This window comes from Limanda limanda, chromosome 13 (genome assembly GCF_963576545.1).
Source record: "Limanda limanda chromosome 13, fLimLim1.1, whole genome shotgun sequence".
NCBI lineage: Eukaryota > Metazoa > Chordata > Actinopteri > Pleuronectiformes > Pleuronectidae > Limanda > Limanda limanda.
The window spans coordinates 26648110-26674873 of NC_083648.1; the positions used below are offsets into that span (position 1 = coordinate 26648110).

At 40.4% G+C, this 26764-nt stretch overlaps 2 protein-coding genes across 8 annotated transcripts in view; one reads left to right on the forward strand and one right to left on the reverse strand.

The window, feature by feature from the left end:
• On the forward strand, positions 1-26235 carry LOC133017637 (acyl-coenzyme A thioesterase 11-like). Of its 7 annotated transcripts, XR_009682782.1 has the most exons (18): positions 1-62; positions 3798-3998; positions 4129-4198; positions 4330-4390; positions 5493-5597; positions 5714-5849; positions 8766-8854; positions 9929-9990; positions 11682-11801; positions 11973-12111; positions 13569-13624; positions 15488-15554; positions 20925-21008; positions 21096-21229; positions 22346-22513; positions 22601-22727; positions 22820-25206; positions 25329-26235. XR_009682782.1 is itself a non-coding variant. In XM_061083765.1 (17 exons), exons 2-17 carry the CDS (start codon positions 3806-3808, stop codon positions 23066-23068), a joined length of 1860 nt encoding a protein of 619 aa, XP_060939748.1. In that variant the 5' UTR covers positions 1-62; positions 3798-3805; the 3' UTR covers positions 23069-26235. The 7 variants fall into 7 exon arrangements, 6 of the variants coding, with proteins under 6 accessions (XP_060939748.1, XP_060939753.1, XP_060939752.1 ...); XM_061083765.1 differs by having other exon boundaries at positions 22820-26235; XM_061083770.1 differs by having other exon boundaries at positions 11973-12054; positions 22820-26235.
• The window catches only part of fam151a (family with sequence similarity 151 member A), a 13283-nt gene continuing 11698 nt past the window's right edge, over positions 25180-26764 (reverse strand). Inside the window, exon 12 of the mRNA XM_061083701.1 lies at positions 25180-25491. Coding sequence (XP_060939684.1) covers positions 25180-25491 — 312 coding nt within the window. The remainder of the gene's footprint in view (positions 25492-26764) is intronic.

Here is a 26764-nt window from a genome sequence, read left to right on the forward strand (position 1 = left end):
GACGAAAAACAGCCTGAAGACAATGGCTACACGGACACACGCTCAGAGGCGACCATAATCAGGTGAGTAAGATCTTTATCAGGGTTGCAATGTTTCCAAGTTGAAGACAACTTTGTAGAGTTTTACAAAGTTTTAAAATACAAACACCGGAAGTTTGCCTTTACATTACATTTCATTTAGCTGACGCTTTTATTCAAAGCGACTTACAATAAGTGCATTCAACCACCAGTGTACAAACCCAGAACAACAAAATCAAGAAAGTACAATTTCTTAAAATAAAGCAAAACTACGAAGTGCTATACTTAAGTGCTACTACATTTTTTGTTTTAACATTTTTATTTTTAGGTATAGTCGGAGGAGGTTTGTTATTAGTTTGTGGCGGAAGAAGTGTACGCTTTATTCTGTCCGGATGTACATGGGGAGCTCATTCCAGCATTTTGGAGCCAGGACAGCAAACAGTCGTGATTTTGATGAGTGTTTAGCTCGGGGAAGCAGAGCGAAGTGAACGGGCTGTGGTGTAACGTTTGACCATGTCTTGGATGTAGGCTGGACCCGATCCGTTCGCAGCACGGTACGCTAGCACTAATGTTTTGAAATGGATGCGAGCAGCCACTGGTAACAAGTGAAGGAGCAGAGGAGCGGAGTAGTGCGAGTGAATTTAGGTAGGTTAAAGAACAACTCAAGCTTCTGCATTCTGGATGAGCTGCAGAGGTCGGATGGCCACTCCAAAGTTTCAGACTGGTATTGCAATTGTTTGGCTGTAAATCAATTTGTTTAATACGAGGTTCATGCAAGTTACAAAAACATACCTTATTCAAATGTTATTTTTGTAGCACTTATTTTTACAGTGTTTCTTGCTGTAAATATTTGAATTATCCTCTTAACCCTTTATATTTCACATTTGGCTGGTTCCTCAGACAAATACACACTGTATTCACCAGCACAGGAAGCTACTACGACTTATAATTTGAAAGGTATCACCGGAATAACATTTGACAAATCAAGCTGTGTATGTTTGACTTGACATATTTACCAGCTGCTGTCAGGTTTGTTATTTTTCTATGCAACTAACGTTAAAGATAAAGAGTTTAATGTTACTCTTAACTGAGCTAGATAGCACTTATATTAGCAACCACTCGAAATAGCTAACAGCTAGTTCTGTATGTGCGTGATGAATCTGACAGGCTTAAAACGTGTCTTTTGTTCTACTAACTAAAGAGCTATGGGAGACTTTTGAGGTTAGTTAGCAAACATTAAGTTACGTGGCTAGCTACTGGTTAGCCTAGAGTAATAGCGTCGGGTTTCAGTGGGTTTCAGTTAACGACCAGGTAACTGCTGCTGACAAGTTGTGCTGTTGATGTCATCTGCTGCTCTTCATGTGCCCGGATTTGCTCCCATCAATATACGAGTCAGAGTGTCACACAAACATACGTTGGCTTACTACATTTGAATCTCGTGAGAGCCGACAACGATTTGAGGATTGAGCAGTTTTCGTGTAGATCATCCACCATCCATCATACCATTGCAGCTGAAATGTCAGTATGTATATTTAAATGGGTCTAGTATGTCACCTTTAGCTACACACACGGTGCTGTGCCTGTAACAACGAAGTCAATGACACATTCATTACCATGTTTTCTGTTTAATCCTACATGTTAGAGCTTAACTCGTACTGTCTCGACACTGTGTTTGTAGGTTAAGCTTGTGAGGAAAACAAATCAGCTTTTAAAGAAAAACATTCAACTGAAAATTAATAATGTAACAGGAAGCTGTTGCAATAAACTACGTACAGCATGTCGCAATACTTGTCATGTAACCACTCAACCTATGTGACCTGGCGACTCATGGAATGAGGACATTGCATCTTAAAGATAGGATCACATAGAGAAGTGACTGTTGAGGTCGTGTTGTCTACACTACAGTATTTTATAGGTTTTGTGTAAATACAGACTGTTAATCAGTTCTGCAGCACATACACCCATGCATGTTTTTTTTCAGTTATGTCAGTGAACTTCCTAGTTGCGGTAATAGTTCTTAACCTGCGTCTTTTGAGTGAGATATTGGCTTGGCCTGTGTTAATGCTCCAGAGCTACTCCAAAAAGTTCCTTGTCATTAGTGAGTCCTCTACAAACAGTTCAGAGTTAAGTTTTTAAAAAGTGCGTTTGTCATACCTGGTTAATCTGCAAACCAGATTTCCAGAATCAAGATTTCATAGTCTATATTGTTCATGAGTGAAACTCAATTAGCCTTATTATTACTGCGGTCACAATCTTCTGACCAACGTTCTCAACTTTTCAAAATAAAAGCTCTGTAATTCAATTCGATTTAATGCATTGAATCTATAAAATGAACGCTGTGCTATTACTTTGAAGACTTGCTTCAAACTCGCTAAAGAGGAAGTGTTTTAATGTAAGTTGTTGCCATATGGTGAAATAAAAATATTTAGATTATCAAATTGATCAAGCTGTTTAGATATTATTGCCTGAACTCTGCCAGTTACCAAGCAGAAGACAGGTTCAACTCGAACCACAAACTGAAAGAACAGTGTGCCGCCCCCACTGACTGCTACAAAGCACTGGTCTGTTTATACAAAGTTTATTAATATTAAACATATTGTGAGTCCAAATTGCACCAAATTTTACACTGCATTTGCCATGACCACTCAAAACAATCGCATGAGATATGCGTTTCGCACACAGACGTTTGTTGAAATAGTAGGCCGGTGATAATTGACAGATGTTTGTACAAACCAAGTAGGACAAACACTTTCAAATGTAAGAAAACTAAAACACTGTATTAATGTTATTCCTCCAGTCTGAGTAAAACTTGAAAATGCTCAAATTCCTTTAGCCACAGGCTCAAATTCCGAACAGTTCACAGCCAGAAATAATTCAAGTAGTAATGCATTTAGTCATCAGTATGAGCTCCTGTCCATCTTCAGACAATGTTTTTATCAAAATGAATAGCGTACACGTATCTTTCCCTCTTGCTCTGACTGGTGTATACGGAAACCAGTGAGCATCTGTCCAAGAGGGCAGGGGGCACTAAGATATGTTATATTTTTTAATTAATTTTTGAAAGGTTAAAATGTTCAGTCAAAAAAAACTGGAAATTGTTTCCTGCACCTGATCAGGTTACTGTTCTGGTACAGTGCCCAACCATTAACTTCTGAACTATGGGCTTAATGAGGGCCATAAATGCGAAATTGACAGAGAAAGTGCTTCAGGGTTTTTTATCTTATTTATTTAAGTTAAGTTACCTCCATTAAATGCTATAGGTGTTTTGTAAAAACTGTGTATTGCTGTTAATATAATGTCTCCAGCAATGAATAACAGCCTCTCTGCTAGTAGCAAGAAGAGTTTATAGTTTTCCACGATGATGTGCAGTCACAGGCCTTTAATTGAAACTGTGAGAGATGGTTGAGGTTTTTACCCTTATTTAGGTCTGTGGGTGAGGTGATGGGGTACCAAGTCTTCACTTTATGGTTCTAACATTTTCTTTTTATCAGCTTTACATTTTTAGGAGGTACTGTTATTACAAGACAGTAAATAAGTGTTTGTTTTAATCTGCTTTGGCACAGTTTAGAGTTTAAACAGCCTATCTTTATCTCCTGCACGGACAAAATACAATTTTCAGAATCTAAAGCACTTAATGTATGAAACATGGCGCGGGGTGGGGGGCTTCGATCTGTCTTTGCCAAGCATCATAAACAGTAATCTAATCTATCCAGACTGTTACTGGTGGAAATTCCCAATTCAGGAACAACTGGCCTATGTTTATTCTTACACTTCCCTCAGGTTTAAAGATGAGTTCTAGGGTGTCAGGTGGTCTGGTGAAAGATGAGGAGGAAGAGGAAGAAGAGGAAAAAGAAGGCGAGAGTATGAACCCCACAGAGGTGAAAATGAGTCAGATAGTGATGCCGTGTCACAGTAACCCTCGTCAGGAGCTGAGCGTGGGACAACTGCTCAAATGGATAGACTCCACTGCCTGCCTCTCTGGTGAGAGAGAGAATATTTGTCATTTTGTGTTTTGTTGAAATGGTTTTATTCCGTCTGAGTGTGTCCACTGTGTGGTGTAACCACAGTCCAGACCAAAAGGATGTGAAATGTTTCTGTTTCATATGAGCAGCTGAGCGACATGCTGGAAGTCCCTGTGTCACTGCTTCGATGGATGACATCCACTTTGAACACACCATCAGGTAATAAGAACAGTGTGTAGACAAGTGTGGGTCCTTCTAAATACCTAAATTGTGTGAGTGCATTTGGGTGTGTGGATGTGTGTCTGCACAGTGTATATTGATAGTCTTGTCCTTTATGTCTCTTTGTTCAGTGTGGGTCAAGTGGTGAACATCAAAGCAAAGGTCAACAGAGCGTTTAACACCAGTATGGAGGTCAGAGGAGTTCACATTATGTCCCTGTTATATAGTGTTGTTTTACAGCCAAGCTTGGATTTTTGTTATAATGCATTGTTATGCTCCAGTCTAAGGTAGGAGCATAAAAAGTGTACAAAAACTTTTTCCCTTCCCGGTCCCCAAAATAAGAAAAAAAACAATAATCTATTCAATGTAATGTGAATTTATTATTTATACAAAAAAACAGTGAATCATGATACGGAAATTAAAAGGCTGAATACTCAGGGTGAGCCAATTGTATTGTGTTTTGTTCCTATGGTTTGTGTGTCTGTATTTTGGTGTGAGTGTGTGTTCTTTTCAGGGGAGGATCTGTGAATTGACACCGGCAGGTCTCCTCCTAATTGGATGGATGGAGATGATTTCGCTGGGAGCTGGTTGCTGCTGATTGGCCCCTCCATAACAGGCCTCAGGTTAAAGCATCCAGGTTTCCCAGTCATCAGGAGGACAATGACGAGCAGCAGCTCGGTTCTGTCCTTGATTCCCACACTTTCCATTCGCGTTTCATTCGTGTGTATTTTTTGTGTGTAACTTTGATGCAGACTTGTAAGTATTTGTACATATTGGAATAGTCACATTATTCTCATTGTCTGTTTAAAGTTAGCACTGATGTTATTAGGGGGTGAGGTGCCTGTGTTCTTTATGTGATTTTCTAATTTGTTGTTGTATTTTAGGGAGATAGGTTTAGTTTATGTCTTTCGGTTTTTCTATTTATTTCATTAGGGTTTATACAGCAGTTTACTTTGTGGAGTTAGTTTATTTTGTTTGTTGTTTTGGCATGGGCTCACCCTGAGTATTCAGCATTTCCAGTTCCGTATCACGATTCACTGTTTGTTTATGTAAATAATAAATTCACACTTCATTGAATAAGTTAGTGTTTTGGTTCTGGTTTTGGGGAACGGGAGGGGAACACGTTTTGTAATTTTTTATGCTGAGCTCCTACCCTAGACAGGAGCATAACATGAAGTGTCCAGGCCAAGCTTGGATTTTTGTGATAATGCATATGTATAAATACCGCAGATTGTATTACCCCAAAATACAATACTTATGTCCTGACCAATAATGATCACATATTCCATGTCAGGTGGGTATACAGGTGAGCTGTGAGGACCTGTTCACTGACCGTCACTGGAGAGTTTGTCATGCTTACGCCACTTTTGTAACCCAGCGCACAAACAATGGAAAAAAGGTAACTGGTTGTTGTGTGAACCCACCTATCATCTAAGAATGTGTGGGATGAGGTGTGTGCGTTTGTGTTTGTGTGTGATACAGTCAGTGGTAACATTTACTGACACTTCCTCACAGATTACCTTGAAGCCCATTGTACCTCAGACTCAGAAAGAGCAGGTTGAATACAGCATAGCAGCTGAGAGACGGAGGGTGAGGATGGTACATGATGACATCATCAGAGATCTGCTATCCCATGGCTCGATCCAGCTAGGTAGGTGTGATGCACATTTCCATGCTACCCCTTATGGCAGACTAAATTCTGGCTGAGGGGCCTCTTCCTGGAAATTTGAAAAATGCCTTTAGAACTCAGTTCGGAAAGGTACTGCGTTCTAAAGACAGATTTGAAAATTTTTGCAGTTTTCCAGATTCCAGCTGTTCAGCTTTGATTTACTTTGGACCCCAAAGCAGATATTGAAATACAGGTGATGATAAATAAAGTCTTTATTGCTCAAAAAAGGAAGCAACAAAGAGCAGGCAGTGGAGGCAGAGAGCAGGTTGGCTGATGAGATCCACAAAGCAGCAGGAGTGCTGAGCACATGAAAAAAAGTCACTGAACAGAAATCTCATCTTAGGCAAGCAGCAAGGCACACAGGATATCTGGGTAAAAAAAAAACGGAGAAGAAAAACACTGGAGAGGATTATCCAAAAAACAAGAGCATAGAAGGTTCACAAACAACATGCAGAGCAACGACAGAGCTAGACGGAATTATCTGCCAGAGCAGTGGAGTCAAGGCCAGGCTTTATGGGGAGGTTGATGAGTTGAGTGAGAGGAGGTGTGTGTTGTCTGCTGCAGAAAGAGGAGAAGCCAGCCACACTCCCCACCACACATGTGACCTGTAGGAGAAGAACAGAAAGGGGAGGGGGAGAGACAACACAAAACAAACACAGAATCATCACAGCAGTCACTAGCAAGGGGCGACCACCTTTAATTAGAGGGTGTTTATCATATATGCTATATACACTCCTGATCAAAATCTAAAGACCAGTTAAAAAATTGCATGAATTTGCATTTTGCACTGTTGGATCTTAGGAAGGTTCTAAGTAGAGCTTCAAAATGCAAAAAGAAGAAATGGGAACAAGAGACCAAAAGTTGTGAGCAGCCAATTGATTGAAAACAACAATTTAACTCAAATAGGCTGTTCATCAGCTGATCAAAAGTTTAAGACCACAGCCTTTAAAAGCCAAAATCTGTGCAAAAATTTGGATTCCATGTTATTTCCTGTTAAGTAATCACACTGTGAAGATCTCTTGATGGCAAAGGCAAAAAAGCTCTCCGTCTTTGAACGTGGTAGGATTGTTGAACTGCATAAACAAGGCCTCTCACAACGTGCCATCACTGCTGAGGTTGGACGCAGTAAGACAGTCATTTTGCATTTCTTAAAAGATCCTCAGGGTTATGGAACAAAAAAATCAAGTGGTAGACCCAAAAAAATCTCACCGGCGCTGAGCCGGAGGATCCGAATGGCTGACCGTCAAGACACGGGACGATCCTCGTCCCAAATTAAGGCCATTACTGGTGCTGACTGCAGCCCAATAACCATCAGACGGCATCTGCGAAGGAAGGGCTTCAAAAACAAGAAACGTCTTCAAAGGCCACGTCTCCTTCAACGCCACAAAATTGCCCGTTTAGACTTTGCAAGGGAGCACCAAACATGGGACATTCAAAGGTGGAAGAAAGTTTTATTCTCTGACGAGAAAAAATGTAACCTTAATGGTCCTGATGGCTTCCAACGTTACTGGCATGACAAGGAGATGCCACCTGAGATGTTTTCTACGCGGCACAGTGGAGGGGGCGCCATCATGATCTGGGGTGCTTTTTCCTTCAATGGAACAATGGAGCTCCAGGTTGTGCAGGGGCGTCAAACAGCAGCTGGCTATGTGGAGATTTTGCAGCGGGGATCCCTCATGACTGAGGGCCCTTGTCTGTGTGGTAACGACTGGGTTTTTCAGCAGGACAACGCTCCAATTCACAATGCCCGTCTGACCAAGACTTTTTTCCAGGAGAATAACATCACTCTTTTGGACCATCCTGCGTGTTCCCCTGATCTTAATCCAATTGAGAACATTTGGGGATGGATGGCAAGGGAAGTTTACAAAAATGGACTTCAGTTCCAGACAGTGGATGCCCTTCGTGAAGCCATCTTCACCACTTGCCGCAACATTCGCTCTAGCCTTTTGGAAACACTTGCATCAAGCATGCCAAAACAAATTTTTGAAGTGATCAACAATAATGGTGGAGCTACTCATTACTGAGTCAGTTTTTGACACTTTAATTTCTGTTTTAGGAGTTTTTTTTTTTTTTTTTGAGCTGTGGTCTTAAACTTTTGATCAGCTGATGAACAGCCTACTTCAGTTAAATTGGTGTTTTCAATAAATTGCCTGCTCACAACTTTTGGGCTCTTGTTCCCATTTCTTCTTTTTGCATTTTTAAACTCTACTTAGAACCTTCCTAAGAATCAACAGTGCAAAATGCAAATTCATGCAATTTTTTAACTGGTCTTAAGATTTTGATCAGGAGTGTATAAATGTCATGAAGTAGAGACATCCCTAGACAACTGTTGACTCTAGGTTAGCATTGGTCCAAGACTGTTTGTAACACTGGGTGGTGTAATGAGCTAAGTTTGATCTATAAATGTACATGAATTTTTTTCAAATTTGGTAATAAATGAGATATTAAAGCATGCTAAACTGAAGCTATTAAAAAAAGTGAGTCACACTGTTGCACTTAGGTCATATCTTTTGTTCTCACACACACACATACACTCTTAACTCAGTTACACACACGCACACTGTCCTAGGACACTAGATACACACGAGCACCAAATGTGGATTAATCCACTGCTGAAAAGTCCCAACTGGCCAATTTAACAAATAATAGTATGGTGTTATTAGAACTGCAGGGATCATCTTAATTAACACGTGTATATGTGTCAGAGAAGAAAGATATGACGTGTGTGTGTGTGTGTGTGTGTGTGTGTGTGTGTGTGTGTGTGTGTGTGTGTGTGTGTGTGTGTGTGTGTGTGTGTGTGTGTGTGTGTGTGTGTGTGTGTGTGTGTGTGTGTGTGTGTGTGTGTGTGTGTGTGTGTGTGTGTGTGTGTGTGTGTGTGTGTGTGTGTGTGTGTGACAGTTAACTCAGCAGTAGGCAATGCAGTGGCAGCAGAGAAGACCAAGGTGGAGAGTGTTGAACTGGTTCTACCCCCACATGCTAACCATCAGGTGATGCATTTCTGTATTTATATCAAGTGTGTGAGGTTCTATTTCTGTTTTACCAGTGACAAAAGTTAATTCCACTTTAATATTTTTTTCACAACCAATACAATACCACAGAATAAAAACAAAAGGTACTTAGCTACACCATCGAAAAAAAATGATCCGGTATATAAAACAAAAGGTTTTAAAAAATGGGTATTAAAAAGGCTGAAATTACTTAAATGTACCCAGGTAAATAATAACCAGTGCACTTAAAAAAAAGGAGATGACTCTTCTTGAAGTGGTGGTACTAAAATGTCTCTGTTTGTCTCGCTGCCCCTGCTTACTCGATATGCTGCGGCCACTGTGGAAGAGAAGGAAGCACCCTGAGTCATGGGCACACACAATTGAATGCTCACTCACACGCATTACATTTTCTTGTTGACTTTCCTACTTAGGAGTTGAACCAAGTTTTTCGGCCTCCGCGTCATGTCCAACTCTTTCAATGATCTTTGTCCAGTACCTCGTCCCTGGCTTTATTTTGCCTCGCCGCCACATTCATAGACTGCAAACTCCCTGCGGTGTGTAGAACTCTCCAGTTTTTCTGCCATCCTCATGTCCATCTTCCCTGTGTTTTCTGTTGTCTTTCTTTCTGCCGTACCTGTCCCATATCAATCCTAAAAAGCACAATGTCCTGTGTCGACCAATCGTGAGCTGTGTGAGGTGTGGTCATTTTAGTCACAGCTGTTTCTCATCACTTTGATCCATAATCCAAATAAACATGCAATGTAAAAACAGCAAACAGAAAAACTCCTAAAACCATGCAACACAAATCAAAACCAATAAAACCAAATGTAAAACATATATATAGCTACTTATAAAACCCAAACGGAATAATAACTTAAAACATGCAAATGTTGCATCAAGAATTAAAACGTAGCTTTAAAGAATGTCCTACCTAGTATCCAATGTTCTGTCAAAACGAAGGCTTTTACTCTTTATTCACAAATCTCATGTCTCATCAGTTTTGTATTATAGTGTTGAGGGGTCATCTTTGGAACTGTCCCTGACTAATCTCTCTTGTGTTTATCGGATCACCAGGTGAATACATTTGGAGGACAGATCATGGCCTGGATGGTGAATGTCGCTACGATTGCTGCCAGGTACAGTCACTCGCAAATTTATGTGCACTTTGAAATATGGCATTTAAAATTGTTAATAGATTAGTTGATTGAAAGGAAAATAGTGATGCAGATAGAGTTGTCAGTAGGATTTGTCGGCTGATAAAATTCAGTAAAGCTCGGCAAACAGCTGATCCTCTAAAGAACTGACTGAGGATCTGAACATGAAGCTGATGCTACCAAGCAGAAGAGGCTATACACATATATCAATGTCCTTCCAGCTTGAAACCTTCACTGTGAAATGCCCCTTTTTTCTTTTTGATGCTATGATATACTTCATGAGGCAATGCAGGCTTGCCCTCTCAGTCAGTAACTTTTGTGACTCTGTTTGCAGCGCCTGAACATTATGCACTCAGACATTTGTTTGAAGAAACTTACATATACCCTGCTGCTTTCTACTAACCCTGTTTTCCAGCAAACAGATAGGCAGACTTGTGTACTGGCAACATAATGAATGTATATGAATATGATTGAATCTCCCGTAATCAAATTAACTCTCGTTGATAATGATTTATACATTTTAGAGGAGGTAGTGTAGCCTTGGTGCCAGACGAACTTAGCCCCGCCCACAACATTTGTTGTTCGGGAAGTTCGGTCTGGAGTCGCTCCGTTGGGGAGAAACTATGGCCGATCAGGAGCTGATCGGACCAATCAAATCGTCAGGGCGGGCTTTATACGATGATTGACAGATGATCTACAGTGACGTAATCAACCACGTCACCAGAGAGCGCTGCCTGCAGAGCTGAGATGTGTCAATGCTGCATCGAGTCTGTTCCAGCAGACATCGACAGCGCATTCATTTTGAAAGAGGAACGTGATCAAGGCATTTGTAGATCGAGAAGATGTTTTTGCCGTCCTCCTACGGGATTCATAAAAAGTTCAATTTATCAGCTGGCCCCGATGCTGCAGCCACACAAGCAGTCATATAAATAAAAAGAGAGTGGGGGGGGGGCGCTACGCTCCTCAGCACATATGAGACAAAAGACACATGTTGGGACGCTGTTAATGTTGGAGCAACAAGGAAGTGTAAAACGCTCCTGCAGAGCCATGACAGCGGAGCTCTGCCACGCAGCGTGCGGATCAGCAGCTCCGTGGATTTCTGGTAGGGACGGATCCCTCTCAGAGCCCCGGTCCCGGGCCGGTCGCGGTCCCGGGCCGGTAGCGAGGCTCTGAGAGAGATCCGTAGCGGGCTTCTTCACGCCGCCGGCGGCCGGCGCTCTCACAAGCAGCCCTGGCCTCCAGCTGCTTCCTGGGGGCTTTGCCTCCGGTGGATATACGAGCGGCATTAGCAGCATTTCCATTGATTTATTTAGAGAGTGAATAAACTCCTGAAACAGACAACTGACAACAACTATGCGTCGCTTGACATACGTCACATACTACGTTGCTCTGATTGGTTGTAGGTCTATCCAATTGAGCGAAGAGGCATTTGGTTTCCTGGTTCTGTTGAAACACGCCCCATAATCACAGCCCAATGGAGCGGTCTCAGACTCATATTCTGACTAGAATAATGAGTATGACAACGTCAGGCTAGAGGTAGTGGGGTGTTTGAAATAGTTTGAGAACCACCGATGTAACTTAACTTTGATTAATTACATTCATTCTCACCAGTATATGCCAGTGTCTTCAAATGTTATTTTTTTATCTTGTTGTATGATCTTCTCTTTATACAGTCGTCTGTGTCAGGCTCATCCGACTCTTCGCACCATTGACATGTTCACCTTCAGAGGTCCTTCTCAAGTTGGGGACAATCTGCTGCTGAGGTCTATAGTCAACAACGCCTTTAAAAACAGGTATCACTGCATACACAAACAGTCAGGAAGATGCAGAAGGTAAAGCTGATTCATGTGGGGGAAAACAGGTCAAGATAACGGCTCAGTATAAAACGGGGCCTGTAAAAAGATTTGGTACAGTTTTAAGTACAAAATGAATGAAATAAATGTGTGATTTAACGTGTCCTGCAGCATGGAGGTGGGGGTGCGAGCAGAGGCCTACCAGGAGGAGGGACCTAACCGACACATAAACTCAGCCTTCATGACATTTGAGGTACTTGATGACCATGAAAAGCCATGTATGCTGCCATGGATACGACCTGAACCCTTAGTAAGTTGAGCAGCATAATGAACTACTGACATTAGTCATATTACAGATAAATTCAAGCACATAAACCTGTGATTCTGAAAAGTGCCATTCATTATCCTGTAGAGTAAAATATAGAGGAACATTTTTTGAGGTGGCAGTTTCTCTGGTAGCATGAAAAATTACCAATTTCTACTGATTCCAAGCAAGTGATGACACATAAAATGTGTTCTGACTTGCATATGTAACAAACAAGGCAGATGCAAATAATGGTGTATGTCTTTACTGGAATGTCTTCCATTGAATAGGTTTTTTCAAGTTTATACTTGGCAGTGCTTGCTTTGAATTAAAATCTTACCATGTTACCAAATCCAAATCCAATCAGTAGTAAAATTAGTAAGTAATTGATTCTTTTTTTTTATTAAGAACAGCTTTTTCTAAAAACATTATTAAACCACCTGTTGGCAGTGGTTATAGTTTTATTGTTGCCTGGCATTGTGAGATAAGGAAAGACTAAATGCATATTACTCTGTCCAATGTACAGTGTTGGTTATTTCTGACGCTGCTGAGAGAAACATTAAATTGGATGTGAATTTAACATTAAACATTTTTGGCCACTAAGGGGCAAAGGATCAGGCTGTTAACACAACATTGAAACTGTCAAGGTACCTGAACCAAAAGAATAAAATTGAATCCAAGGGAACCAATTTTAGCTGAAAGTAACACAGCTGGTGAGTTGCCCTAATGTAACCTGTGATACAAGTTTCAAGGTGTTGGGATTGGAGAGTTGTGAGGGTTTGGGTGAACAAAGATCAAAGCTATAAAAATGAATTGACTCACAAGTGGACACAATGTTTGATGACTAGGACGCTATGAAGCTTTGATGGAGCGACTTTGTGCTTTTTTATTACATTTTTATTGATACAAATCATCTGCGGGTTGAATTGCACTGTATTGAATACAATTTATAGGTTACTATATTCATTGTAAGATAATAGTAATGTCATCATTAAAAAATCAATCAACCAAGCCAGACAAGAGTATCAGCCTGTGTGACATTTGGTGGTAAATGTGCTTGTTTGCCTTTTGGAAGTTACTATAGTGTTTTCTCAATGCTGCAGCTCTTAGAGTAAAAAATAACAACTAAGACTTGTACTTTAAAAAAAATATGGAATGCTTAGGAAGAAACAACAAAAAATCAAGAGCCACAACCACACTGTGTGGCTCAGGCTCTGAGAAAATGTAACTAACCACACTGATTCAGCTCAATCAAAATAACACATGTATTAACCCACTTCATGTTAAAGTGGCTGTGGGGAAAATTATCTATTGGTCAATGGACATGTTACTTAATAATGTGTGATGTGGTCACTAAAGATGTGATCTTTTGTAAATCCCCCAACTCGTCATGCCCCTTTTTGATAACAACACAACAATGTGCAAAACTGCTATTTGTGTGTGTTCTTCTCTCTGTCTGATAGGAGGGGGAGAGGAGGTTTCAAGAAGCCATAGCCAGGAAGAAGATCAGATTAGACAGGTAGACCATATTTAAACTTATGTAACAAGCACATATTAGCTTACACATTTTAGTCTAGTCATGTTCAAAGAAATACATAAAAGTCACTCACTTTTTTATGCCAAGATATTATGTTTTCAGGTTGTCAGTCCGTCTCATTTTTGTGAACATCTCAAGAATGCCTCATGGGAATTATTTCAATTTGATTAAAAAAATATAATAATAATAATAACATCAATAGTGGTGTCAATATTAAAATACAATATCAATGCACTCTTATAGCCTTTACTGTATTTAGGTGGCCCCTCTGGCAGCGCCACTCATGGCAGCGCCCCTCAAGGCATCGCCACTGCATCACGGTGCAATACGCAGTGTCGGTCTTTTCTAATCACTCACGAGATGAACTGATCTCAACAATGAAGTTAAAACACTGTTGCGTCATAATCTGCAGAAGGAATTTATCTCCTGTGTCCGTTGGTCTCAGTCGCTCTTCACACAAACAAATACGATCACATTTATTTAATAATGAATCACTGATGTGAGATCCTGAATCTGGATCATTCCGGTCGATTTAACCCTGATGTGCTGGCTGTGCGCATCTTGTGTTGTGTTGTGCGTGTCTCATAATGACAGCTCTAGCGGGCTGCCACAGCAAAGTGAATGTAGCGGAAACATGGACTTAATGAAGGATTTGTATGGTCAAAGGTCAAAGTCATGTTTTGTGAAGAAAACCTTAACCTTTTGCCCTCAATATATAGATATCTCAAGTCTTTAAGGAATTTCTTTAAATTTGAACCAGTTATCATTTGGACCAAAGATGATTCGATTTCAGTGGTCAAAGGCTACGGTGAACTCATCTGAGTATGAAAAAAACTTATTTAGAATGAGAGAGGTGTGTATCACTCCGCCCTACATGCTAAAGGCATGCATGAATTATGCACTCTTTGGTCTACAGTGCTGCTTGTGGAGCTGTATAAATGCTGTGGTTAAACTATCACGCTTTACCCCAACCAGTCGATCGCAATCTACCGGCCGATCTTTCAGTCTTCCCTGTCAATCCCCCCACTCTCTGGACTAACTGGCTGTGGTCGCGCCGCAGATCAGCTATGTGTCGGTTGTCTGTTTTTCCCCAGGCGCTATTTGTCCGGTGCTGCTGGTTTATCTAATGCATTTCCCTCAAAACAAGTCGGATTATGTACAAAGCTTAATGTCAGGACTCTACAGTATGAAGACGCGCATCTTCTGGTCTGTCTATAACAACCAAATTTGCTATAACAAATGAATGATTCAGAAAGTGAAACGCTGGAGTGCTGTTACTTTGAAACGGGTTTTGGAAGTGTTGTAAATACATTTGTGTCATAGACAGATAAACGTTGTAATTCACAGCAGAGTAAACAGAGACAATTATCTTTCACTGGAGTTTTTATGTTTATCTGATGAATGTGTATGAAATATGTAAAAACATTGTGCTACAGTAGCAGCTTCGCTGCAGATCATATTGTTGAACTGAGAAGCTACATATTGTGTATTGAATAGATAAAGTTGCAAAATTGCCTTTTCTTTTTGTATATTTATGTTAGTACATTCAGCCTTTAACAGAAATGGCAAAAAAAAATGAATATGACCCTCCTAAGTGGGTTTTTGGGAAGATATCAGGGTTGTAGATCTCGCCTTACGTTTGGAATTGAAAAGCGGTCTTCGGCCCAAAAAGGTTGGTGACCACTGCTTTAAGCCAATGCCAGACTGGGTTTCAGTAGATTTTGATTAGAACAAAGGTTTGTTTGACCATTTTCACCCTAAGTTTCAATAAAACTGTCCTGGGCTATTCACCTCACAGCTCACAGTATCAAAATGCTTCTAATTTCTCTTGCTTTCTTGTTTCAGGAAGTATATAATTTCCCGTACCCAGAGTGAGGTCCCTCTGTCTGTGCCTTGGGACCCCACAAACCAGGTAAGTAAAAAGGTTCAAAATCACTTGAATTGCATAACATTATATTACACTGTTCAAAAAAATTAAAGGAACACTTTTTTATCAGGGTATGGCATGAATTTAATTGCACTTTTTTGATAATTATCTGGTCAGTTAAGTAGCAGAGGGGGTTGTTAATCAGTTTCAGCTGCATTGGTGTTGATGGAATTAACAACAGGTGCACTAGAGGGGCAACAATGAGACGACCCCCAAAATAGGAGTGGTTTTGCATGTGGAGGCCATTCCAAGTTTCTCCCTCTTGATCACTTCGACTGGTTTTCCATTAGGGTTGGCTTTAGCTAGAGTCATTATCTCTACTGGGAGCATGAGGCGATTTCTTAACCCTACAGAAGTTGCACAGATTGTCCAACTCCTCCAGGATGGCACATCCATGCGTGCCGTTGCAAGGAGATTTGATGTGTCTCCCAGCATAATCTCCAGAAAATGGAGGATATTCCAGGAGACAGGCAGTTACTCTAGGAGAGCTGGACAGGGCTGTAGAAGGTCCTCAACCCATCAGCAGGACCGATATCTGCTGCTTTGTGCAAGGAGGAACAGGTTGAGCACTGCCCGAGCCCTAAAGAATGACCTCCAACAGGCCACTGGTGTGAATGTCTCTGCCCAAACAGTCAGAAACAGACTTCATGAGGGTGGCCTCAGGGCGCGACGTCCTGTAGTGTGCCCTATGCTCACTGCCCAGCACCGTGGAGGTCGATTGGTATTTGCTATAGAACACCAGAATTGGCATGTCCGCCACTGGCGCCCTGTGCTTTTCACAGATGAGAGCAGGTTCACCCTGAGCCCCTGTGATAGACGTGAAAGGGTCTGGAGAAGCCAAGGAGAACGCTATGCTGCCTGCAACATCGTTCAGCATGACCGGTTTGGTGGTGGGTCAGTGATGGTCTGGGGAGGCATATCCATGGAGGGACGCACAGACCTCTACAGGCTAGAGAACGGCAGTCTTACTGCCATTAGGTATCGGGATGAAATCCTTGAACCCATGGTCAGACCCTACACTGGTGCAGTAGGTCCTGGGTTCCTCCTGATGCACGATAATGCCCGGCCTCATGTGGCAAGGGTATGCAGGCAGTACCTGGAGGATGAAGAAATTGATGCAATTGAATGGCCCTCACGATCACCTGACCTAAACCCGATAGATCACCTCTGGGACATTATGTTTCGGTCCATCAGACGCCGCCAGGTTGCTCCTCAGACTTTACAGGAGCTCACTGATGCCCTAAGACAGATCTGGGAGGACATCCCACAAGACACCATCCGTTGTCACATAAGGAGCATGCTGCGACGTTGTCAAGCATGCATACAAGCACGTGGGGGCCACACAAGATATTGAGAAGCATTTTGAGTTGCAGAAATTGAATTTTGGCAAAATGGACAAGCCTGCCACATCACTTTTTCACTATGATTTTCGGGGTGTCTATAAAGTTGAGCCCTCTGTAGGCTGAAAACTTTTATTTACATCAAAGATTTGGCATCCTTTTGTTCCTAAGACATTAAACTGTCCATATCACTATAAATAACCAACATAATTTTCTTCAAAAAAGCTAAACTACAAGTGCTACATGTAAGTGCAATATATAAGTGCAACTAAATGTAATTCCATTTTTTTTTGTACAAATGCCAGAGTTGACGATGGTTAAAAGACATCATCTTCTTATTCAAGGTGTAGTCGGAAAGGATGTGCCTTTAGCCTGGGGCGGAAGACGTGTAGACTTTCTGCTGTCCTACTGTCAATGGGGAGCTCATTCCACCGTTTGGAAGCCAGGACAGCAAACAGTCGTGATTTTGTTGAGTGCCTAGCTTTCCCTCGCAGCGAGGGAGCAGCAAGCCGATTGGCTGATGCACAGCGGATTTCCTTTCTGATGGCAACATAGTGGCTCCATCATCGCGCACCAAGCCAGACAACCCCAGAGATTTGTAGTCGCTATTTGTGAAAAGATGTTTAAATAAACTTGACAAAAAGCCACTGAGGCACCAGTTCATTTGGGTGGTACTCAATTAAAGAAGTCCATTGTCAGTGCAAAAATCACATTTGGTTTGATTTATTTTTATAATTCAATTGCAAAAGTACATGTGCTTCTTCTGCAGCTTTTCTTTCCCTTCCTGGTATATTCCCTCATTAACACACCTGCTACCTTTATTATAAATCCTACCTGGTCTTGTGCGTAGTGCCCCCTTGTGTCTACAAATATAAAAATGCAAAAATAGCAAATAATTATAACCATAATATATCAAACTAATGAAATAGCTCATACATCACTCATGACTACACATTGACAACTGCATGTGCTGTTATGGATAACACATAATCATAGCTCTGTGTAGTGGGCGTTAATATAGTGATGGTGTTCAAAGGATAATTCAGGCAGCAGCTGATTGCGGATATGCAGAGTATTTTAATGTAGACTTGATGCATCACGGAGACCAGAAGGTGGAACAATTTACAAACGCTAGGAGAGGAACATGAGCAATTGTGACCCCCAAGTCTGAAGATGTCTCCCACAGCATCCCCATATACAGTATCTTCCTCTACTTGCGATACCCATCCATGACTGGCTAGAATTGCTGTCACTCCCTATGTTACATGTAGGTGTTTGCATTCTACTGGATAGTTAAGCCTAAAGTATGCATTCCTAAATCAAATTGTGTCCTTGCGTCTTGCCACTGGTGAAATAAGCAAAGCAGTTGAAGATGGTGAGAGTTGAAGTTGGTTTCTCTCTTTCTGGCGCATCTGAGTTAGATATGAACGTCCCTCAGCGCAGACACTACAGTGTACTGTTGGTACAGATATAATATGTATACATAATATACAGTGGGATATACAATAATGTGTGAGGATGGTCAAAAATACCTAGCAACTATCATAAAAATGTTCTGCTGTGCAATATGAGCATATACTTTATAATATAACAACACATTAAGAGGGTTTGTCCTGCACCAGATTCTATTAAAATGATGATAGAGCCTTTTTTTAATTTGTTAAATAAATAACCTGTAACAAAATAATAAAGAGTTATATGTGATCATAACTGCAGATAATTTTAAAGCTTCTCAGAAGGGAGAGTTGACATGATGATGATGCATAATTTGGTATTTGCACTTAAGTTTTGTGTTTGTTGTTAATAGATATTGTCAATGTTGATAATGTAAGCTCAATAGTACATATATCTTATTTTTTGATAATAATAACAACAATAATGATAACAAACATGTTCTTGTAGCACCTTTCATACAAAAAATTATGCTGAAAATAATTTACAGCAAAGAAATTAAGTGTTTCACATAATAATCATAGACACAATAAAATAAAATAATTCTAGTTAAAAACATGAATAACTTGGGGTGGAAAATCAGTTGAAGTACCCTATAGCCACCTTGTGGCAGAAAACTATACATTTTACACGTAAAATCTGAGGAACTTCTTAATACCTCTGTCAAACCCTGCTGTGGTGAGGAGTGGATGCGTAGAGGTAGACTTTTTACTAAATCAATGGCTGATCTTTGGCTCAAATGTTTTGAGCTTTGGGACAGCTTGATTAAGCAACAACCACAATATTGCCGGTATTGGTATGTTATGTTATTTTTTATTAAATGACTGTCAAGATATAGCCCCGATCCCATTGCCCTGGCCCTACCCCTAGTTTTAGAGGTTTATCCTGCCCCTTGAAACGGAGTCACAAAGGGTAGTGGTTGAAAACTTCAGCTACGAATTGGGACAGCCCTTCAAGAAGCCATTACATCACCAGTAGTTGTTGCGACAACCCAACATGTCATCAGTAGTTGTCGATGTAAACAGACTTGACAAAAAGTTTTGCAGAGTATGTCATTGAAATAACATCGCTGAGATCTTAAATAAAACAAATATATTGTTTGCAGTTACTAAAGTGACAAATTTAATATCCAAATAACATCTATGCTAATGGTCTATAGCAGACATGTGCAAAGTACGGCCCGCGGGCCGTATACGGCCCGTTGGGCTTTTTAATCCGGCCTGCCGAACTTGTCCAAATAATAAAAAAAAAAACTAACAATTTCGTAGCACTTAAATGACACGTACTTAAAGCACTTAGTAGTTTTGCTTTATTTTTGAAGAAATCGTACTTTCTTGATTCTTGTTGTTCTGGGTTTGAACCCTCGGGGTTGAATGCACTTATTGTAAGTCGCTTTGGATAAAACGGAGTCAACAACAAAATACTTTTTCACTTAAGTCCAATTGAAGGCTGTATGCCTGATATGCCGAGAAACTGTCGCAGTTTTCATGGAGTACAACATCAGCCGTCACTTTGCTACGAGGCATGCTAACTACGCTAGCAAGCAGTCAACGCAACAACGGGTGGCTGCAGCTCAGAGGTTGGCGACTTTTTTTTCACAGACAAACTGCGATTAAAGAGTCATCTACCAAGGCATGTTTTTTGGGGGGCATTTGAAATAGCAAAGGCTAGCAAGCCTTTCTCTGAAGGCAGGTTCTTGTTAAATTGCCTTGCAAATAAGTGCTTTGCTACTTGGTAAAGGCCAAATCCTTTCATGTAATGATTTTTCCATGTCATTTATATTAGTTCACAAAAACACTCCATCCATCTGTTCCTGGCACGGCCCCTCTGTCAAATTTTAGAACCCATTGTGTCCCGCGAGTCAAAAAGTTTACCCACCCCTGGTCTATAGTCAACCCTGCCAGGATGCTTTGTTATCAGAGGAGCAGTTAAGTTCAGTAACATCGCTGCTATATGCGGGTTCAATCAAGTGCATCGTGTGTCTTCAAAGAGGGGGGATACAAAATTAAATTATGTGAAAATACGGGGTTATCAGGCAAAAAAATGCTAGCAACCTTTTTTGTTTTTTTTAAAGTTGTCGTTGAAAAAATGACCTTAATACATTGAAATGAGATTCAGATGAGATATTGAGATATTACAATCATTATCTTAATTTTTAAATCCTTATTTATAGAGAAAATACAACATTTGTGGGTCTCTCTACCACCTTGCCCCTGATTCGTAAGGCATTCTGGGTACCCCTTGGTTTCAAGTATCGGTCTGAAAAATCTTCATTTCGAGGACTAACACCTGGCCCTACCCCTCTGTCGCAACAGGTGTTGGGACAGCCTACCCCTAAATGTGAACACGCAGAAAGAAGGGGAAGGGCTAAGGGGTAGGGCCAAGGGGTGAAATGTGTTTCGGCAATAGTGTACTCATTCTCCTTTACATCTTCTTATAAACACTGCTTTAAAGCTCTTGGTTGAAGGAGATGGAAAATGTATTGGATGGTATCAAAGTAATGTCCTCTGCTCCAGATGCTTGCAGAGGTGTGCTCTGTTGTAAACCTGTTTGTGTTTTCCAGGTGTATCTGAGCTATAACAATGTGTCTGCTCTGAAGATCTTGGCTGCTAGAAACAACTGGCGCCTCAGTTCTGAGAAAGACAAGGTATCTGCTTTTCACTACTTGAATACATTTGTTTTTTCTATGTGAGGCGTTTGCGGAGTTGGAGGATTCAAGATATTTTTTTTCCAGGTTTGTCTTTACACTCTGGAGGAGAAGTCCATGCTGAGTTTCAGGGTGGAGTCGGAGGTGGATGTTCCTGCTCACAGAGCCTTTGGTCTGTTGGCTGAGCTAAGCAGAAGACCGAGCTGGGACACACATTATCAGTACTGCTTTGCACACACACACACAGACACACAAACACATGCATGCATGCAGGCTTGTGTTATGTAGAAGATCATGGAGGATTTTAGAGGAAACAGGTGTCAGTGTCTCAGAGCAGGAAATCAGTCCAATCCAACTGATCAATAATTTAAACACTGTAATGAGCTGCAGAGTCCTAAGTTGTTTTGAACTGATGGTGATCAGGCAGAGAGATGATCCTTTATAGAGAGACGTTTTATCTACAATTGCAATGCAATGAGATTATCAAATATAGGGATAGTTTTGTTTTTGTTAATGAAAACAGAATAAGTTTAGTTTCTGGGCGAAGGTATGTTCTACCAGGGTTGAGGTGGCTCTGCCTTTATAGAGATCAAGCAAAGGAGATAAAATGTGTTATTTGTTGAGCAAGTTTTTGGTTTGTGAATATTGTGATCCCCCTGTCTCCAGTCTCAATGCTAAGCTGACCAGCTTATAGGCTAATCGACTATAGCTTCATGTTTATAATGCAGACATGAAGGTGATATTCTCATCCTAACTCTTGGCTCTTGGAAAAATGCATACTAGTGTATTTTTCCAAAATGTGGAACTGTGCTTTCAACAAAATGCTTAATTTTCTTTCATTTTATATCAAATATATTGCATTTTCTATCAACATCACTAATTATCTGGAATATGCCTATCACATGGACGGCTTCACAAAAACAAAAAATCTTCAGAGAGTTCAGGTGAGGAGTGGTGCCTCGGTAGAGCATGCAAGAGGCAGGACATGTTGTATAAATTCTGCTGCAGAAATCATGTATTTTTTGGGTTTGCACGTTGACACCAGCATAGGCGCTAATCACCAAAAGCTATTGAATCTCAATATATTTTCAAGTTAACGTCTTCTTCTGCAACTTCTCTGTGTATGGCACCTCTTTTTCATCCTGCGATTGTTGAAATGTCATCTAGGCACCCACTCACACACGATTCTCTGGGAAATAACCTGCTGTATTCTCATATGGGCTCACTAATCTTTTACAGGGGATTGCAGTAAAACTCCTCCCTCTGAATAATTTAAGTGGAACATATGTAGTTTACTGCATTTCTGAAAGTGGCTTCTGTGTCCTTTCCTAAATCAGGAAATGTGAGCTGATTCAAAGAGTGGATGATGATGACTTCCTGTATCGTGTGGTTACTCCATCAGTTTATCATGGTGCTGTAGGTTACCCAACTTCCATCAATCAGGCAGAAGGAATTCACCAGGACTTCATCTTGTTGGCTTCCAAGAGGAAGCCGTGTAGCAGTGGGTGAGAGGAGTGAATGTCTGTAAATTCCTAGTAGCACGTCAAAGATCATACACTCCTAATGTCAGTGTTTGTGTTTTTCCTCCTCAGAGATCCGTACGTTATTGCTCTGCGTTCAGTGACTCTGCCCACTCACCCTCCGACTGAAGAATATAACAGAGGGGAGGTTCTGTGTGCTGGATTTACCATCCTGGAGACCAAAAACAACATGTCTCTGGTGAGACAAATATTAATTTATCTCAGTAAATAAGTATATCTGCACATATCAACTTGACAAATTTAACCATTATCATGTGGTTCTTTTTCCAGATCAGATACTATAGCCAGGCGTCTCCAGAGGTCCTTCCCTACATCTCCACTGATATCGCTGGCCTCTCATTTTCTTTTTACCAGACGTTCTGCTCGTGTAGCCAGTACCTTACTCGGAACAGGGTGCAGTTTACCTCAGAGGAGCAAACGGAGCCAAATTTGTCTGTGCAGCAAATCACGAATAACGCAGACCCCCCCCGTGAGAATGGAGATGCTCTGTCAGTGGGTCTCCCCAGCACACAGCTGTAGACAGTCAATGGTACTTGTCAGACCAGTTTACTTTAAAAATTTTACGGTGAGGTGAGTCTGCTGAAGCATGATATGATTAGTGAACAAAGGAGAATATTTGCTTTCTTAAAACTTTTAACAGACATAGGAAAAGATAAATTAGAAAAGATTACAATTAAGTGAGTAAAGTAAAACTATGCTGTATGCGCGTAATGCTTTTAATAAGCACAACTGGTTGAAAGACTTCTTTAGTTAGGCGGGATGAAGCCAAAACACCTTGATCAACCCCTGTTGGCTTCCTGCAGTACAGGTCATCAACACAACTTGAAAAATGGTAGCAGGTGGCACGTTGACTGAACTGAGAGGTCAAAGTACACGTGAACCACATTATTCCCAAAGATGCTTCTCTCATTTTAGGTACTTCTCATGACACTGATGTGTGTTCATGTTTCTGATTAGTTCTGTTTTAATGATTTGATGTTATAAAGCTGGGTGACAGTATGATTGACAAATTAAACTGACTTGCAATGGATCAGGTGGGTGTATTGATGGGTATGTGGGATGTTTTAACTTTATTTTTTACTGTGGGATGGTGTGGAGATGTGTTGTCCATCTTTATAAACAGACATTGATTTGGACACAGAATTTTCACATGCATCACATAGGGTCAGAAACATTTTTCAGTCTTTCTGTAATATATGGCAGTCACTCATGAACTCTATCTGGCACCCTTAAACATTGGAATTACTTTGAGACACACTACAGTGGCATTAAATGGGGTGAATTGCCTCCATTTGCTGATTGCAGTTGGCACAAGCTAGCTTCTATCATAGGAGTTTTATTGGAATTCAAACGATTTAAAACAAAAGGTGTTTTCTCTTTGTTCTTCCAATCTCCCTTTTAATGTTAACTACATAACAATATATGATCATTTGATTGTGTTGTGGTATTTTATCTTTGAGTATAAATAATTAATAATAGTGACCAAACATTTTTTGGGAGTTTGTTTTATTACATGTTGTTTTTTGCAATCACATTTTTGTGACACATTTTATTTCATCATTCAACAGTTAAATTGGCTTAGAGCTTAGAACGGTTGTCCTCTAATCAGAAATTAGGGTGTTCAATCCCAGTCTTCCCTAGTCTGCATGCCTACAAGTGTCCTTGAGCAAGATACTGAATCCCAATTTGCCCCATACTAACAGAGAAAGTGCTGCACATAGATGCACCGTATGAATGTGTGTGTGAGTGGGTGACTGTAAAACTATACTGTAAAGTGCTTTTAGTGGTCATCCAGACTGGCAACAATATTAAAGTAACTGAATCAAACTATAGAGCTAAATTAAGAAAAAAACAAACCTGTTTTACAAATTCCCTACCTTTCATTTGGAAACAGTGTGGTTTGCAAATACAAACACCCATTAACAAAGTAATACATTTAGTTTCACAAAAACAATTTAAAAAATACTCATGTTCTTACATATTGAATACACTAATTGTTAGTCGCTTTGGATAAAAGTGTCAACTAAATGATAAGTAATGTAATGTAGTGTACAAAAATACCCAAAAAGATAAAATGCTGTCATACTGAGGATTTTCTCACAAACGTCCTTAGTAATTCTCTCTCCATGCCACAACAGTAGGTTGCGCTTTGAGCTATTTACAGGCACTAGGAAGTCAGGAGTCAAGAGATTGAACCCGATTGAATCCAACCGCCACTATCAGACCGTATCCGACATTGTGGACGAGAGGATGACGGAGAAGTGTCCTTGGGCAAGATGCTGAACCCCAAATTGCCTACCATAGAACAACAAAGTGCTGTTAATAGATGCACTGTATGAATGTGTGTGTGAATGAGTGAATGTAAAACTGTACTGTAAAGAGCTTTGGGTGGTCATCAAGACTAGAAAAGCGCTATATAAATACAAAACCATTTACCCTTACTATGAAGTGTAATTGTTTGTCAGGCACGTTTTATATTTGCAAAAACAAAATCCATTAGTTTGTCAATGGGGTTTTGTATTTGCAAACCACACTGTAAGTGATTGGTAGGGAATTTGTAAAACATGTTTTGTTTGTTAAGTTTTGGGATGAATTTTTCTCAACAGTCGTAAGGTCACATCCATCCTTGGTTAAGACTGGTCAGAGATCACATACAGGTTTGTGTTTGCTTTCCCTGTATGCTGGGCTAAAAGTTCTTTCAAGATCACAAAAGCTTCAGCATTGCTATTTGTGTCCTTCTCCACTATGAGGTCACATCTGTTCATCATTCCCATGACAGAGTGAAGCTCCTCCTTTCCGTTTGGCACTGATTCTGTGTTCAGATACAGCACCACCCTCTGAGACAAGTTTGCCAGTGTTGATGGGATCTGAGGAGGCCAGTTCTGCTGTTTAAGGACGAGGGAGATGTATGGGAACATCCTCTCCACTGTGGACACATACTCCTGAAAGACATGCGACAAGGGATTAAAGGGAAAAAAAACAACAAAATGTAGGGGAAGCATACAATACAGTATATCAATACTGTGTATTGACCTGAACTTTTCTCATTAAGAAGTTTTCAGTTTTCATCATCCACATCTGATATAATAGATGTTGCTATTTAAATGACACTTTCAGTGTTTTTAAAAGTTTGATTTCCAACCATGTAGTTCATATTTTGCAGATCATTTTTAATGCATGTTAATATATATTTATGTGCGTATTTTTGTTGGGCAGTCCTTGGTCTCCATCAATTTCCCCACAGTACCACAGTACCAAACCATTCACAGGAGGTATTAGTACACCCCTTTCTGCATTTATACTGCCCCAGTGATTAACTGTTTAAATGTTTCTTGTTCCAAAGTGCAGTTTGGCCAATAATTAACAATCGTCAATAAGAGTAAATGTGAAAAAACTAAGAAATACAGGCATACATCCATACAAAATAATTAAACACAAATAGACACAAGCATCATTGTAAGAAAGAACGAAACTGGAAATAGAAGTCAGAAAAAAACAGAGAACACCACATCACAACACCAGCTATAAACTATATCACATTTTGTTTAGAAAGCGCGTGGTGGAATAGACAACTTTTTGTATCTGTTTCTGTCATGATTGTGATGAGATGACCCGTGTTTTCTGTATGATGCTAACCTGATAAAGATGGCAGAGAATTCAATCAATAAAATGTTATTTGTAAAGCCCATATTCAGTTTTTTTTAGACTAACATTATCAGACGAAGGTGACAAACATTGGACATTTCTCCATTACAGATGTATAAAACACAACACAACAGTTATCTTTTAACAACATATTACATGTAGCTTTGGCTCAGGAGATAAAGCGGGCTGTCCACTAATAAAAAGGATTTGTGGTTTGATCGCCGTCTCCCGCCTGCCACATGTTCTTGGGCAAGATACTGAAGCCCAAATTGCCCCTGATGGCTGTGCTGGCAGTGTATGAGTGATGTTTGATAGACAAAGTGCTCCACATTGATGAACTGTATGAATGTGTGGATAGCTAAACTGTACTTTCAAGAGTATATAACATTTAGGCTAGGGGAGGAATCCACAAAATTGTACTGTCGGATACTTGGCACAGATATTACTTACATTACTGTGATGGTTTACACAGATTTGCTTATAGATGTTCAAATATTATTTGAGGTCATTCATCCTCAGATGCAGCCTATAAAAAAGGCAGCCTCTGGTTCTAAAACAGATTTTAAACTC

What these genes read in the sequence shown, in the direction of transcription:
- LOC133017637 (XM_061083765.1), top strand. Translation starts at nt 3,806, where the DNA reads ATGAGTTCTAGGGTGTCAGGTGGTCTGGTGAAAGATGAGGAGGAAGAG. An exon ending in CCATGGCTCGATCCAGCTAG is followed by an intron (nt 5,850 to 8,765) that starts GTAGGTGTGATG and finishes TGTGTGTGACAG; the next exon opens with TTAACTCAGCAGTAGGCAAT. An exon ending in AGGAAGCCGTGTAGCAGTGG is followed by an intron (nt 22,514 to 22,600) that starts GTGAGAGGAGTG and finishes TTTCCTCCTCAG; the next exon opens with AGATCCGTACGTTATTGCTC.